This window comes from Monodon monoceros, unplaced genomic scaffold (assembly GCF_005190385.1).
Source record: "Monodon monoceros isolate NGI ecotype Baffin Bay Population unplaced genomic scaffold, NGI_Narwhal_1 Super_Scaffold_13, whole genome shotgun sequence".
Lineage (NCBI taxonomy): Eukaryota > Metazoa > Chordata > Mammalia > Artiodactyla > Monodontidae > Monodon > Monodon monoceros.
In genome coordinates this window covers 21,480,437-21,495,932 of record NW_021703769.1, presented here as the reverse complement: position 1 = coordinate 21,495,932, position 15,496 = coordinate 21,480,437, and the positions used below count along the sequence as shown (strand labels likewise).

Below are 15,496 nucleotides of genomic sequence, written 5' to 3'. Positions count from 1 at the left end.
GGCTCAGGAATTTGCAGACAAATCAGTGAAATGGAGTGAAAAGCCCATAAACAGATTAGAGTACACATTAAAATTTAGTGTATGATAGAGGTGGCATTTCTTCAAATTTGTGGAAAAGAGATAGATTATAGTATTGGAGCAATTGGCCAGACATTTGCAGAGTATAAAGTTAGATCTTTGCCCTATATTATACACTGAAATAAATTTTAGTTTTATTACTCCTAAACATTTAAAAATGTATAAACATAAAAGTACACCATATATCTGATCTTAGCATAGAAAAAACCTTGCTCAGCATACAGGTAAAATAGAGTTCATAAGGCAAAGGTAATTAAAAGCCTTTATGTCAAAAAGCACAATGTACAAGTTAAAGGACAAATATTTTTCTCTGGGTTTTTTTTTTTTTTGCAATGTATCACAGAGATTAATTTCATTAATATATAGAGTGCTTATAAATCAATAATAAAATGAACACCCTGATATAAAAATGGGCAAAGAAGAAATACAAATAGCTAGTAAACATTAACAAAATTTTTACCATGGTGGTATCAGAAAAGCAAAATTTTAAAAAGTTACATTTCCCATCTCAATTAGGAGATTTTAAATAGATAATACTTTTTTTGAAGAGGGTGAGGGGAAACAGGGAGTTCATACACTATTGGTGCCTTTCTGGCAGAATATATCAAAACCTGTTAAATTATGCATACTCTTTGACTTGGTACTTTCCTTCCTGGGAATTATCCTCACACGATAGTTATGAATACATGCATCTTAGTGCCATTTGTTATAAAGGAAAAAATTGGAAACCATCTGAATGTCTGACAAAGGGGGATTGGTAAAATAAATTATGGAACATCTATACAAGGAAACACCATGTAGCTTTTTAAAATGTATTATTTAGAATAGGACTTTCAGATAGGCCTAATCTGTTCCCTCTCCATGATTGATTGGTAGTCTTTTCTTGGAACACTATGTTGAGAAGGATTCTGAAGCCATGTCTGTGCTCAGCGGGGGAGATGCTGTGCTCAGTGAGGGATTTTGCCAAGGGAGAAGAAGGACTGACAGCCCTATTGGATACTGGCTTTTCCTGCTGTAGAAGAATGTTTAATGATAAGAGGAATTGTTCAGACTATGTTAACAACAACAGCAAAAATTATATATAGAACTGTATACTGTGTAGGCTACTTTTAGGCAGGGGGAAGGCTATGAGTTGAGAAAAATGACTTAAACATACCAGAGTATTATCAATGGTTATTTCTGGTTAATAAGATTATAGATGATTTCGGTTTACTTTTTGAGGGCTCTTCTTTCCTTTTCCCAGTTTTCTACAAAAAGTGGTGTTTTATAATCAGAAAAAACTACATAAATGTTATGATTAAAAATGGTAATGGAGAAAAACAGTGGTAAGATATTGTCTAAATTATGGACATATTTTAAAAAATTACAGTCTCCAGATTTTGTTCTTACAGAATCTCCAGAGTTCTGGAGATTTGCCCAGCTCCTCAGCATCTGGAGGTTCAGGAGTCCCTGCTTATGTTCCTTTTCTTTGTGGCCTCAATTCAGTTAAGCAGGCATCTGTGGATACATAGAGACAAAAGATATAATTCCTGTCTTTAAGAAGCTTACATTCTGGAAGGGAAGATAGACATATTATATGTGTTAGTAGTAGTAATAGAAATGAGAGCAAATGTATAGTGCTTTTTGCATGTCAGACATTCTTTAAGTACTTTATGTGTATTTGTTCATTTACTTTTTACAGTAGCCTATGAGATAGGTAACTTTATTATCCCATTTATTATACAGATGAAGAAACTGAGGCAAAGAGAGGCTAAGTAAGTGGAGAAGTGAGGTTCAGAGCCAGGCAGTCTGGCTCCAGAGTGTGTTTAACCACTGATTCCTCTCCGCCAGTTATTTTTTCAGTTGCTTTACATGGATTAGCTTATTTCCTTTTCAGAACAAACCTTCCTGTCTTGTTCATCAAAGGCTTAGCGGGCATTTCTTCTATGTCAAACACTGGGGGAGGGCATGCAGAGGTGAATGCAAAGCAGTTCTGTTCTTTGTGCCTGGGCATAGGTTTGCAGAAAGGTTCAGGTGTGGAAATGTGAGTGAAGTATCATGCTACTTAAGGTATGGTGGTGATTACAGGATGCCAGACTTTACTTTGGGATCTTTCTCTTAATCAGCTCATTGGAAGGGGTGTGGGGGAGGGGAAGGTATTTCCGAATGGCAGCAGAATCTCTGTACTTTCCTTTAGGTAAGGGGAATAATTGGCTCTTGATCTGAAGTGGTAGGTAAGAGAAGCCCTTTTTGGATCAGTAGGATAACGCTGTTCAGGACAACAGAGTGAATTGCCATTCCAAGGGGTAATGGTAGCTAATCCACAGGACTGGTGGGCAGTTAGAGCACCTGATGCTGCAAAATGCTTTCGAAGCCTGTAAAAGGCAACTTGTGACTGCAAGAGTAAGGGGAACCCTGTAGTGAGATCTGAATCCGAGATTGATTTTTGTAATGAGGAAATCGATTTCCCAAGGAAATTGTGTGACAGTATGATTTTTGGACGAGCATACTTCTTGGTTGGTCTGTTGTAGACACTTTGACAGATTGTCTCTCTGTCTGGATTATGTTGCTATTTGCTCCTCAGTACTGATTGTACCCCTTCCCTTTCAATAATGCTGTCTTGTTTTCCCTTCCTAGGTTTATGGAATCTGAGCTGGACCTAAATGACATCATTCAGGAGATGCACGTGGTGGCCACCATGCCAGACCTGTACCACCTTCTGGTAGAGCTGAATGCTGTTCAGTCTCTTCTCGGGTTGCTTGGACATGATAATACAGATATCCTTTCAGATCTGTCCTCAGTAGGAAGGCAGACGTGGTGGGGGAATGCTGTTTACTCTCTTCTCCTGTCTGTCTCTGCTGATGTCTGCTGTCACGTTTGGTTTTCTATTTCCATTTTAATTTTCTCCCATCTTGAATCACACGCTGCTCTTTACTCATTCGAAAGTCTGGTTTTTATCTATTAATAAATCTTGGGCAGCCCTTAATTGTCCTACTTGCTCTTATTAGTGTTAGAATTCATCGTGATGTATCCTGTTCATACATTAACAGCATTAATTTTTCAGGATCTTGATTTGGGGGCCCATTATATAGGCAAAACCAGACAGGATTTACATCTGTTGATCTAGACATCATTTTGCTAACAGATGGCCCAGTGGAGTTGAACCCTCCTCTAGTCTCACATTTGAATGTCCAGGAAGACAGGGATTTTTATCTACTTTGTCTACTGCTATATTCCCAATTCCTTAAAAGAGGCTGGGTGCACAATAACATTTAGTATTTGTTGACAGCATTAGACCTAAACAGACAGTCTAAGTTTGATTCCCTGTATGAAATTTGGTGCCCCTCCAGCCCTTAGTATTCTCATCTGCCAAAGTAGATGAGTTATGTCACTGGGACGTAACCAGACCTGGATACCTTAAGGTCTAACAGCCTTAAGGGCATAGAACGTTAAATTACTGAAGGATCTAAAAATTGTGAATTCAGTTGCCACCTTGTTTTCAAGACTTAAATGCTATAGACTCTTCTGTGGGAATGATACTGTGTATATTCGTGGATGGCATTTACTGGAAAAAAATATAAACATTCATATATATATATATATATATATATATATATATGTATAAACTTTTGCCTTTCAGTGTTATTGAGAGGATCAAAGGAGTTCATATAAGTGCTAAGCAGTTTCTGATACATAGTAGGTATTTAGTAAATGTTACTTTTAACTGAAGCTGGATCATGACTTAAACCTTTTTATACTTTGTCTTTGCTATCAGATGTGAAACAGCTTTAGTGGAAAAGGTTTTTGATGTACCTGTGGTTGGGGTTACGGTCATTAAAGCAAATTCTCTTCCAATAGTTTTTCTGTTTGAATACAGATTTCCGAAGGTAAGAGACAAATGTAGTTAGTCTGCTTGAGTGATATTCATGGGAAATCTGCTGCTGCTTCATGTTATTTTCATCTTTCTGGTAATCTCTCTCCTGAGAGCATGTCTGACTAGGTTCTTTCCTGCCTGATAATTCTCATAGAAATAAATCAGTGAATAATCTTAATGCAGGCTTCTTGAAGGGTGATCTTTTAAGCCATTTCTGATAATTCATGGAATGTTAGACAGTATTGAGAATTTCTGTCAGTCCCTAGATTGATGAGTATATTCCCCATACTCATCACCGGGAGGTTCTGGGTTGTACGAGGACCCTAGTCAATTAGCTTGTCTCTGGGTGAGCTTGGTATGGGTCTCATGAATTCATTTGGTAGACATGGCTTTGAGTGCTTATCAGGCACTGTGCTAGACCCCCAGGAACCATAGGCTGCACTGATGCTCAAGCAGTATCCGTCAGTAAACATATTGAGTATCTAGCATACAAATAGCCCTATTCAAGGTACTAACTGGTCCTCACAGAGTTAGTAACCAAGAGTTCTAATTGTGACTTCACATTTCAATTCACCTAAGAATGGTAGATTTTCAGAATCCAAACAGACCTTAGAGTTAACTTAGTCCAGGGCCTTATTTGTTTAGTTAGTAACAAGTCTAAGGTCTAGATGTTGGACCACTAGCTGTTGAGGTTGAGGCTGGCACTCCAGGCCCCTGATTTCCAGTCCAGTGTCATTTCTAATGCACCTTGAGTCTTTTCCCTGTAGGATTTACTACATCCCTGACAGAGTTGTATAGTCACCTGTTACCTTGTGTGTTAATACAGCAATCACCTATTTTGTTTCTGGAAACACAACTCTTATTCTTCTTTTATTCTTGCTAACTCAAAATAATAGTGGCAGCTTTCTGAAGATGCTGACACTTTGCTGATTCACCAACCTGGTTCCTGCTGGGGAGAAGACTGACACAAGAAGTGTGCTTGACATCGGGATGTTTGGGAAAGACAATGGCACAGATGTTCCAAGTTGTTACGTTCTGGTCTTTAAGAAGGGAAAAAAACAAGTCCCCCCTATAATAACTTTGACAGACTGCCATTTCCCTCCTGTTTTCTGAGAGCTAAACTGTTTTTTCCCCTTCTTGTCTGCTAACCTTCACCCTGCTGCCCTAATGATATTTTTTTAAATCTGATTTTTAAATTATGCCCTACATCAAGTTTAAAGTGCATTTGAAATTTTTAAAATTACCTCATTTTAATTAGATGCAGCAATTAGGGTAAATGTCATCCTCCTCAAAGTACCGTTTTTCTTGAAAGTGGTTTCAAGAAAGGGTAGGCCCTCTTGACTTGCATCTAACATATCCTCTATCAGTTGGAATGTTGATCTCCCAGTAGCATTGCACTCTGCTTCTTGTCGTATCTGTGATCTATAATGGAAATTTTTCTTCGGGAAACGGTTGTTAACAATTTACTGTTGTACAGCTGTAACTGCCTGAAACACCTTACCATGAATAAACAATTTCGTGGCAGTCAGGACTTAAATTTTTAATCTTTTTTAACTCTTCATTTATCAACCAAGACCATACATGGCTGGTTATGGTCCCAGCAAGCACAGGTCATCTTTGCTTTGTCCTTCTCTGAGAAAACATAAACTATAGGGACTTTAATTGGATCAGAGGCTGGTTTGTTGTAACCTTAAGAGGCAGAGGATGTGAGAAAACAGCTTGTGCCTCATCCTTTCAACCGTGAGAAGCAGCTTCAGGGTTTATTCTGGCGCTCTGCATCACTGCTGCTGGTGAGGGCTTGTCAGCGCTTCTGTGCCTCATCTCCCCCCTTGAGAGGCTGGAGCTCAGCCATCAGTTGGCTGTGGAGAGGAATTCTGGTCCGTGAAGAGCACCTCTGGGGGTGAGGGGCAGAGAGGGAGGGGCACACCCCTTACATGGATTGGAGAGTCACTCTGAATGCATTAGGAGGGAACACAAGGTGGGATTCAACAGCTGCTGCCTTTTAGAAATATTGCTTTTTAAAACAAGTTTTCCTTTAAAATAAGTCACTTAAACATGTTCAGAGCCCTTTTTTCTGTGACCCTTTTGGAGTGTTTCTACAGAAAAATAAAATCAAAGGTACATTTAAAGGTTTTTTATTTTTTATTTTATTTATTTATTTATTATAAATTAATTTATTTTTATTTTTGGCTGTGTTGTGTCTTCATTGCTGCACGCAGGCTTTCTCTAGTGGCAGCGAGGGGGGACTACCCTTCGTTGCGGTGCGCGGGCTCCTCATTGCGGTGTGCGAGCTCCTCATTGCGGTGGCTTCCCTTGTTGCGGAGCACGGGCTCTAGGCACACGGGCTTCAGTAGTTGTGGCACGTGGGCTCAGTAGCTGTGGCTTGCGGGCTCTAGAGCGCAGGCTCAGTAGTTGTGGCGCACAGGCTTAGTTGCTCCGTGGCACGTGGTATCTTCCCGGACCAGGGCTCGAACCCGTGTCCCCTGCATTGGCAGGTGGATTCTTAACCAGTGTGCCACCAGGGAAGCCCTATTTATTTATTTATTTATTTAGGCTGCGTTCAGTCTTCATTGCTGCTCATGGGCTTTCTCTAGCTGTGGCGAGCGGGGGCTACTCTTTGTTGCAGTGCGCGGGCTTCTCATTGCAGTGGCTTCTCTTGTTGCGGAGCAGGGGTTCTAGGCTTGCAGGCTTTAGTAGTTGTGGCATGAGGGCTCAGTAGTTGTGGCGCACGGGCTTAGTTGCACCGCGGCATCTGGGATCTTCCTGGACCAGGGCTCGAACCCATGTCCCCTACATTGGCAGGCGGATTCTTAACCAGTGCGCCACCAGGGAAGTCCCTAAAGATATTTTCTTAAGGTGTTGGTAAACAGTCAGTTCTGTGGCCCAGTTTAAACCAAATTTACTCAATTTGCCTAAAGGACCAAGGAGGAATAAAACAAGAGGAAGATAGAACCCCAGTTGGTGGCTAATCACCTCTTCTGCTATCAGCAAAAGAAAAAAAAAATTAGGGCAGCAAATCCATAAATATCTTATTTTTATATGTCATTTGCTGTGTTCTCAATTTGAGGGAGGAGTCAGTGGAATCCTTTCTAAAGTCCTTATGGCAGATCATGGCATTTACCGGGTTTCTCCTTTGTATGATAAGCTCTGTTGGGTGCTATCAGGGAAACAAATAATAACTCTAGTTGAGGACTTCCCTGGTGGCACAGTGGTTAAGAATCCGCCTGCCAATGCAGGGGACACGGGTTCGAGACCTGGTCCGGGAAGATCCCACATGCTGCGGAGCAACTAAGCCCGTGCACCACAACTACTGAGCCTGCGCTCTAGAGCCCGCAAGCCACAACTGCTGAGGCTGTGTGCCACAACTACTGAAGCCCACGCGCCTAGAGCCCGTGCTCCACAAGGAGAAGCCACCGCAATGATAAGCCCGCGCACCGCAACGAAGAGTAGACCCCTCTCGCCGCAGCTAGAGAAAAGCCTGGGCACAGCAACGGAGACCCAATGCAGCCAAAAATAAATAAATTAATTAATTAAAAAAAAATAACTCTAGTTGATACAAAAACACTCACATTACTATGTGTGGTAAGTGCCCTTGGAGTGTTATGCTCAGGAAGTACCATTGGTGTTCTGAGAAAACGTAGGTCATCTCTGGTTTGGCAGTGATTAGGGAATTGGGCATTGGAGATGGGTAAGCTTTTGATAGATGTGGAGATTAGTGTGCATTTCAAGTTTATTTTCATGATTTCTACCGTGGCAATGGAAATTGCCATTCCTCACGTGCTGGAAGCTGATGTGCTCACGTAGTCACTACAAACTTACAGGAATATCAGGTCCATGGCTTTATTTATTTTTAAAATCATGACCACTGTTTCTCAGCTAAGTGCCCTATTCTTTAATAAAAACTATTGAATAATATAAACCAGATTTTTTCAAATCTGCTTTCTCTCCACCCGTTTGTGATTCAGAAAAATGAGGTCTCATTGTACTGTTAACTTAGGGCATCAGTACAGTTGGTTGCATGCTAATATGCAGGAAGGGAGAGATTTGTTTTGTTACTTACAGAGTAGATCATTGGTCCTGATGGGACAGCTCTGTTTTGTCTGAAATAGGGAGTGGTCGTTAGCACTATTCTTTTCTAAATTACTGCTTAGTTTTCTCAAACTCTAGAAAGCCAGGAGAACTTGCAAAGTTGTCCCGTTGGATTTTGTGAAGAATTATTGTGGAAATTGGAAAATAAAGGGCAGACAGGATTTTTTTAGACCAGCAGGGATCAATTGCACTTGAGCAGTTTGGGTCTATACGACACACCATATTATCCCAGAGGGTGTGTACAGTAGTCAGGGGTGCCTTGTGTTCGAGCCCCAGTGCTAATGAGCAGGAGTAGGGCTGGGAAGGGTTTGCACCTCCTAAGGGCTTTCTTCTAATTGGACTGGGAGGGAGTTGGCTATTGCTCCAGTGCTTTCCTGCAAGCACTGTCTAACAAGACTTTATATGTCAAGCTGTTGTTCTGCTAGGAGCTATTCTTGTCTTGATATTTCTAGAATCAAAATTACACTGAAGGGACTTCCCTGGTGGTGCAGTGGTTAAGAATCTGCCTGCCAATGCAGGGGACACGGGACGTGCCGCGGAGCAACTAAACCCGTGTACCACAACTACTGAGCCTGCGCTCTAGAGCCCGGGAGCCCCAACTGCTGAAGCCCACACGCCTAGAGCATGTGCTCCTCAACAGGAGAAGCCACCGCAATGAGAAGCCTGCGCACGGCAATGAAGAGTAGCCCCTGCCCACTGCAGCTAGAGAAAGCCTGCATGCAGCAGCAAAGACCCAATGAAGCCAAAAATAAATAAATAAATTTATTTTTAAAAAAAAATTACACTGAAAAGAATTTACTTCTTTTCCTGATTGGTAGTCTAACTTCCCTGATAATCTGTACTGATAAACCACCCATTTTTTTGGAGCCATTTAAGTATGCTCTGAAGTAAGTCAGATTAGGAGAAGAGTGCCAAAATGGCAATCTAGGAAAAGGACCTCTTAATGTAACTTTTGATCTTGCTTATGAGTTTTAGGTGAATTCCATGTCCTTGGAAGGCTAGGGTGGTTGTAGCCTGCTTTGGACATTTCCCCTGTGGCCTAACAGTGCCCACTGACATTTAGTAGGTACTTAATAAATGTTGAATGAGGACATTTTTTTCCCTCATATTATTTTGATTAAGGATTGGGGTAAAATTAAGAATCTAGATTCATTCTAGGTAGTTCTGTGCCATTATTTTAAAAGGAGAAAAAGACAGTTTTGTCTGTTTAGAAATTCATCAGCATTAATTGAGCTATATCTAATCACTCTTCTAATCTAGGAATAAAAGAAAAAAAGACTTCTAAAAAACCGCAGATTTGTTCCATTAAATCAGTTACATACTGTGAATCCAAACTGGTCATTTTTCTTAAAGAAGCATTTTTGAAAGGACTTTTAAAAAAAGCCATCTGCTTAATATATTTTGTTCGTCTTTATCTTTTTTTTCTTTTAATAATTTTGTTCCTTGTGGTCACATCTCACTGGAGATTAATGAAATTGATGCCCCGTTTCTGTCCCAAGACTCTACATGAGATGAGGCCAAAAAATCAAATATCTAAAGCCAAAATAAAAGCAAACACGCCTCTTTTTCTAAAAGCCATTGTGTTGTGGGCCATTTTGTACCCAGCTGGTCTTTTCTACTTCGCCTCTTATTGTACTGGCTTATTGCCCCAGCAGTGGACAGGTGCAGAGGGAGTGAGTGGGGTGTCCTTTCTACCCGACATGACAAAATAGGCTATCAAAAACTGTGTTTTGGTAATTCGCAAAGACAGGCTCTCTGTTTTCCTATTGCACTTGGATGGGAGAGCCTTTTACCTTGTGAAATGAAATTGTAACTACAGTGGAAAAACCTATCACCCATGCCCCGAGTCTGCTTGTGAAGAAATGCCGGATGGGTGGCAGACCATGCTGAATTTTCTCATTAAGACTGAGAGTTCATCTGTTTATCTTTAGTTTCACTTCTTATTCCTCTTTCTGGTCTTCAAATGACCTCTATCTTCTGGATCATATTATATTACTCGGGAGTTGATGATTACAATTATGGACTCATTACTGCCTTGCTGAAATGCTATTTGGTGAAAGTTGAGAATTTATGTAAAATCAGTTAATGGTAGGATTGATGAGTTGTTTACCAGACCTGGTAGCTGGTAAGTGATTTCTTGTTTGACTTCTCAACTGAGGCAGGAGTGTAGTAGGCAAGGAGATATCTACTGGACCATTATAAGAAATGACTTTTCTTGGTAAAAGTTAGACATTTATTCTGTTCCTATATAAAACGATCACCATTGTCAAATTTTCTTTTCCTTTTTTCCCCCAGGTTTAATGTGACCCATTTGTGAGCATGGTATAAGAATAATCAAAGAAAAATATGATACTGTCCCATAAGACCTTAGAGGCTGAAAAAGGACTTGATCAATCTGAATTTCTGTGGCATAGCTGAAATATAAAATTAGATCTTCCAACCCATTGTGACCCAGAAAGGGAGGATCATGCTGTTGTTAGCTTAAATTTTAGATTTTAGAGGTTTTAGAAAAAATGAAGGCAATAATGAGGGTTTGGCCATTCTGTGGGAAGAATTGACTAACAACAATCTTTATTATAGTGCTTTCTTATTTTCTCAGTACTTGGATTTACTTGCCCTTTGACATACATGATGTCATTTATTCCTTATAACTACTGGGTGAGATAGGCTGGGCAGAGATCATTATCACCTCTTAACAGATGAGGAAACTAAGCTGTAAGGAAATAAAGGAGCTTGAGCAAGATTCCATAGTATTAACAATTTGGGGACAGTTTGGTTCACTAAAGATACGAAGCAAAGATAAATATGATATGACCCCCGTCCTCGAGTTTGCTCTGACTCTTCATCTATTGTTCTTTCATATATGCCCCACCTGTCTCTTGAGGCTAATGTTTAATTAATAATCATAGTTATTAAGTACTTAGTGGGGCATGATGTTATTCAGGGGATGTAATGATAGTACTTATTGCATGCCCAATTCACATCCTTGTCCTATAGACATCTGACTCTATGGTGGATGGATGGATGGATGGATAGATGGATGGATGAAGTGTCATCATGCATATTAAATAAGCAGGTGAAAAAATAATAAGAATTTTACATCTCATACGTAAGAACTTTTCAAGAGAATAAATATGGGAGCTTCTCAGATGAAGAGAATGAGGAGTTGTTAGCATTTTATTCTTTTTCCTGGGATTTTAATAATTTATGATGAAGTAAGTGACAGTCCTTTTCTCTGTTATTTTAGTAGGGTCAATAGCTAGAATTTACCTGAATCTAGCTGTTTTTAAACCTGGTTTATACTCCCCTGTGCATTAATATGAAGAGTACGGGCAAAGGTATTGTTTTTGGAATCAGGTGGACCTAACATTCTCCCTTACTGTTGCAGTGACCTTTAGATAAGTTACTTAACCACTCTGAGCTTTCGCTTTCTTATCTGTAAAATGGGGATCACACTTATAATGCTGCTGTGAGAATTCAGTAGCACAGTGCTTGGCATAATGATGACTTTTTAAAAATGGTAGTTATTATGATGGCATCTACAGCAGTGTTTAGAGAGGGAGAACTACTAATTCCTACTACTCAGAATTTCTAGAGGTTAGTTTGGTTAGGCTGTTTTGTTTTGTTTTTTAATTCAAACAATTTACGTATTTTAGTTTACTATACATCATGTTTGATACGTGGTCTTTGTGTCAAGAGCTTTCTGGTTACTTCGTTAATAAAGACTATATACTATACGCATGAAGGAGTTTTATCCAAAGACCTTTAATCTCATTATACACATAGAATTTCATAGCACACCCAAGTTTTGCGTATATATTACTTTAAAGTGTGAAAGAATAAGACACGGAAAGCTTAATTACTTATTCATGATGGTCAGCTGGTCAGGTATAGATAAATAAAACAAACCTTTGAATACCTTTTCTTTTAGCAAAAGATGTTCATAAAATACCTGTAACATCAGTTGGCAGTTAGCGGGTCCTATCATTCTTGTTAATATGTCCTGTATCTTTCTCTTTATTTTTTCTTTCCAGTTTGCATTGAAACTGCCCTGATTCTGACCCTTGTCATCTCACTTCTGGACTCTTTTGTGTGTGTTGTAGCTTCGGAGCAGGTCTTCCTCCTTCAGGCCTGGCTTTTCCCCATCTACCCACCCCCAAACCCAACACTCACAGTGCTTTAGTGCATCCTGCACACAGCTATTACATTATTCTTTCAAGATATTATTTTCTTCATATGAGTCTAGTTATCATTTTCTCCCCTCCCCCTGTCCCTAATCCTCTTTCTTCTCCTCTTCATATACCTTTGTACATTCTAATCTCTCTGTCTATATCCCTGATGTTTTGCTTTCTAGCCTACCTGCCTTCATCTATTTAGTGGCCTGTTTTCTGACCAGTCATCCTGTAGCAAATCTTTCCTTATTTCCCAGTTCAGTTTGCTCCTTTTTCAGGATGTGTGCAGTTCAAGTTGTCTGTATTCCTCATTTGTTACATGTTGGTAATTGCCTGTGGTATATAATTTTTTTAAATGTCTTTAGCTACCGTAACTTCCTCATTTTATCAATGAGGAAGCTGAGGCCCGGAGTGAATAGGTTTGCCTTTGTCACTATCACAGTGCTTCAGTCATCATAAGCATTCAGTAAATGCTGGCTGACAGAGCAAGGGGTGTGTGTGCGCGCGCACGTGCGTGCGTGTGTATGCGTCCGAGGTGAGGGAAGGGAAACTTAGTTTAGTTTGGGCTTCCAGTTTCCAAACATAACTCCTTTTTTCCCTCCTTCATGTTTTCTTTCTCCTGTATGTCCCTGTCTCTCTTTTTGCCTTGTGTTTAATCATCATTGTTCACCTTCCTTTTATGTCCAAAGCAACATGGTATTTAAGAGGAAGGGAGGTTGGTGGGGTCTAGCACAGTCCAACGAAGATCCTTCCCTCTACATTTTAAACCTATTTTGTCATGCCCTGATTTCTGAAGACTCCTTGGTGAACACCAGCCATCTTATCTCAGAAGAAATCATTACTGTCTTTGAAGGTGAAGTGTGGAAGATAGTTAAGATTATACTGAGTTCCGAGAATTTAAATTATGAGGTAAGCTTAAGGGTGTTGACCTTTTTCTCACTGGAAAAGTGACCTCCCAAGTGATCTATTTGAAGTTTTGAAATTTATGAAAATGCACTGAACCTATGGAATAAGTTGCCAGGAAGGCAGCATAAGGAAAGGAACTAAGTGAAGCAGTTACCAACATTTTTTGAACACCCACTGTGAGTAAAACCTTGTTGAAGAGATGTTAATAAAACTAGAGTGCATCAAAGGGAAATGGTGATGAAGCGATTGACCAGGAAATGGAAGGGTACCAAATACTTTAATAAAATGTCAGTTGGGTTTTCATATGTATGTGTTACCCTTAACGTTTTTCACATGTGTCCATAGCTGTGGTTGATTTGCTTCAGGAATTAACAGACATAGACACCCTCCATGAGAGTGAAGAAGGAGCAGAAGTACTCATTGACGCTCTGGTAAGTTACGTGTCCCTCTGGGTTTTGCAGGTGTGTGTGCGGTGTTGGCATCCTCCCCACCATTGTCTCTGTGAGTGGCACGGGCTGGGTGTCAGGAAGAGCTCTGTGGCAAGGCAGGACTGAATGAGGAGAGTAAGAAAGTAAAGTGCAAAAAAAAAAAAAAAACAAGCCAGGGCTTCCCTGGTGGCGCAGTGGTTGAGAGTCCGCCTGCCGATGCAGGGGACACGGGTTCGTGCCCCAGAGCAGGAAGATCCCACATGCCGTGGAGCGGCTGGGCCCGTGAGTGGCAAGGTGGGACTGAATGAGGAGAGTAGGAAAGTGAAGTGCAACATGTGGGGTACTTTATTCTTTGGAACTGTGTTAGGGCAGGGGTTGTAGAGTCCTAGTATTTATTAAATATGTGCTGTAGGCAGGCGTTTTCTTGTTTTTTACACTTTATTTAATCCTCACTGTAACCTCTCAGAAGGGTATTACTGCTATAATTCCCATTTATAGCCATGAAGCTGAGGCTTAGAGAGGCAGAACAACCCGCCCGTGGTCACACGGCTGGGATTTGAACCTGTGTTCTCTTTGATTCCACATTCCTGCACGCCTGCCCTCACTGTGTTGCTTCTGACCTTTTTACAAAGAGTTTTTGCAGAAAAGAGTTTCTTTTCTCCTCTGGGCTTTATAATCCCAAGCGCTAGTAAAGACAGGTATCATTATTATTTGTTGTACGGATAGGGAATCGGAGAATGTTTAAAAACAAGAACAAACCTTCTAGCTCATCCAGGTCCAAGTAGCAGCCACTGACTGCAGAAGACAGGGTCAGCTGATTTCTGTGTTCCTTTTTGTGGAGCCTAGGCAAGGCCTCAGAATCTTCTTCAGGTATTATTCCAGGAAGCAGCCAATTCAAAGAATTTATATGTGAGGTGAAGTGATGTAATCTCTTCAACTCACCCTACCCTTGAGGAAGCCCAGGTGCAGAAGTGAAGCCTTCCACTGCATCACTGTCAGCCAGTCCCTGTAACAGCAAAGATGAGCTTCTGCATGTTGGGATCCCCACTGCAGTCCTGTCCCACAGCACCAGTTTCCCTCCTACCAGGCATGGGAGAGGGCCCCAGGGCCCCACAGCTGGCCAGTGGCAGGAGTGACTCTACTCCAGCCTCTTACCCTGATACTGCCTGTGGAGCTCTGCCCACCCACCAAGCTATCTCCCTCAAGTTTCTGTTGATTTTCCATTCTTTCTGTTGTCTTCTGCTGTCTGGTCTTTTCTCTCTGGTTAAGAATGTTAATAGGTACTGGTTTTGATGCAGTTTGCAGAGTTTATCAAAGGTCCATGTAGCCACTTGTATTAGAAGCACCTGGGGTGCTTGTTAGGCTGCTTTCTGGCCCCATCCAAGACCTGCTGAATCAGAATGGCTGGGACGAGGGCCCCAAATGATTCTGAGACCCCACTGCTACACTCCCCACCACCTCCTCACCCTTTCTGTCTTGAGGTTCTTGACACGAGAAATTTCCCATGTGCCTTGCTCACAGCTACCATTTGGTGTGAATGAAGGGGCTGTGAACCCACTGGATATGAAGGACTGTCTCTTACAGAGAGCGAGGCTGGAGTCCCGCAGGGCCATTTGTGACTGAGTATGATGAAAATTTCTATGGCCGTTTTTCTTTCAAGCTCCTTCCTAGAGCAAACTGCCACTTTTGCAGAATTCAGGACCTTTATTTTTCCTTTGAACCACTGTGCAGACAGAAAAGGGTGATGTCGGGGTGTCCTTTTGTTTGGAGGAGCATCTGAAGGAAGATGCTTGCTCCTTCTGCATGTCCCCACAGTGTCATTTGTGTAGTCTTACCTTTCAGAGGTTAATTACAGTGGCCCTGAGTGAGCCTTCCTGCCTGGACTCTGGGCTGATTTTAATTATCATCCTTTGCCTGTGTGAATAGAGGAAACAAGAGAGGAACAGCTAGCTGGTCTGCTGCCTGAAAAA

At 41.1% G+C, this 15,496-nt stretch overlaps 1 protein-coding gene across 2 annotated transcripts in view; it reads left to right on the top strand.

The window, feature by feature from the left end:
* Positions 1–15,496, top strand: part of CTNNBL1 (catenin beta like 1) — a 167,940-nt gene that overhangs the window by 39,789 nt on the left and 112,655 nt on the right. For both annotated transcript variants that reach the window (XM_029220175.1, XM_029220176.1), the window contains 2 exons: positions 2,695–2,834; positions 13,432–13,529. In XM_029220175.1, coding sequence (XP_029076008.1) covers positions 2,695–2,834; positions 13,432–13,529 — 238 coding nt within the window. The remainder of the gene's footprint in view (positions 1–2,694; positions 2,835–13,431; positions 13,530–15,496) is intronic.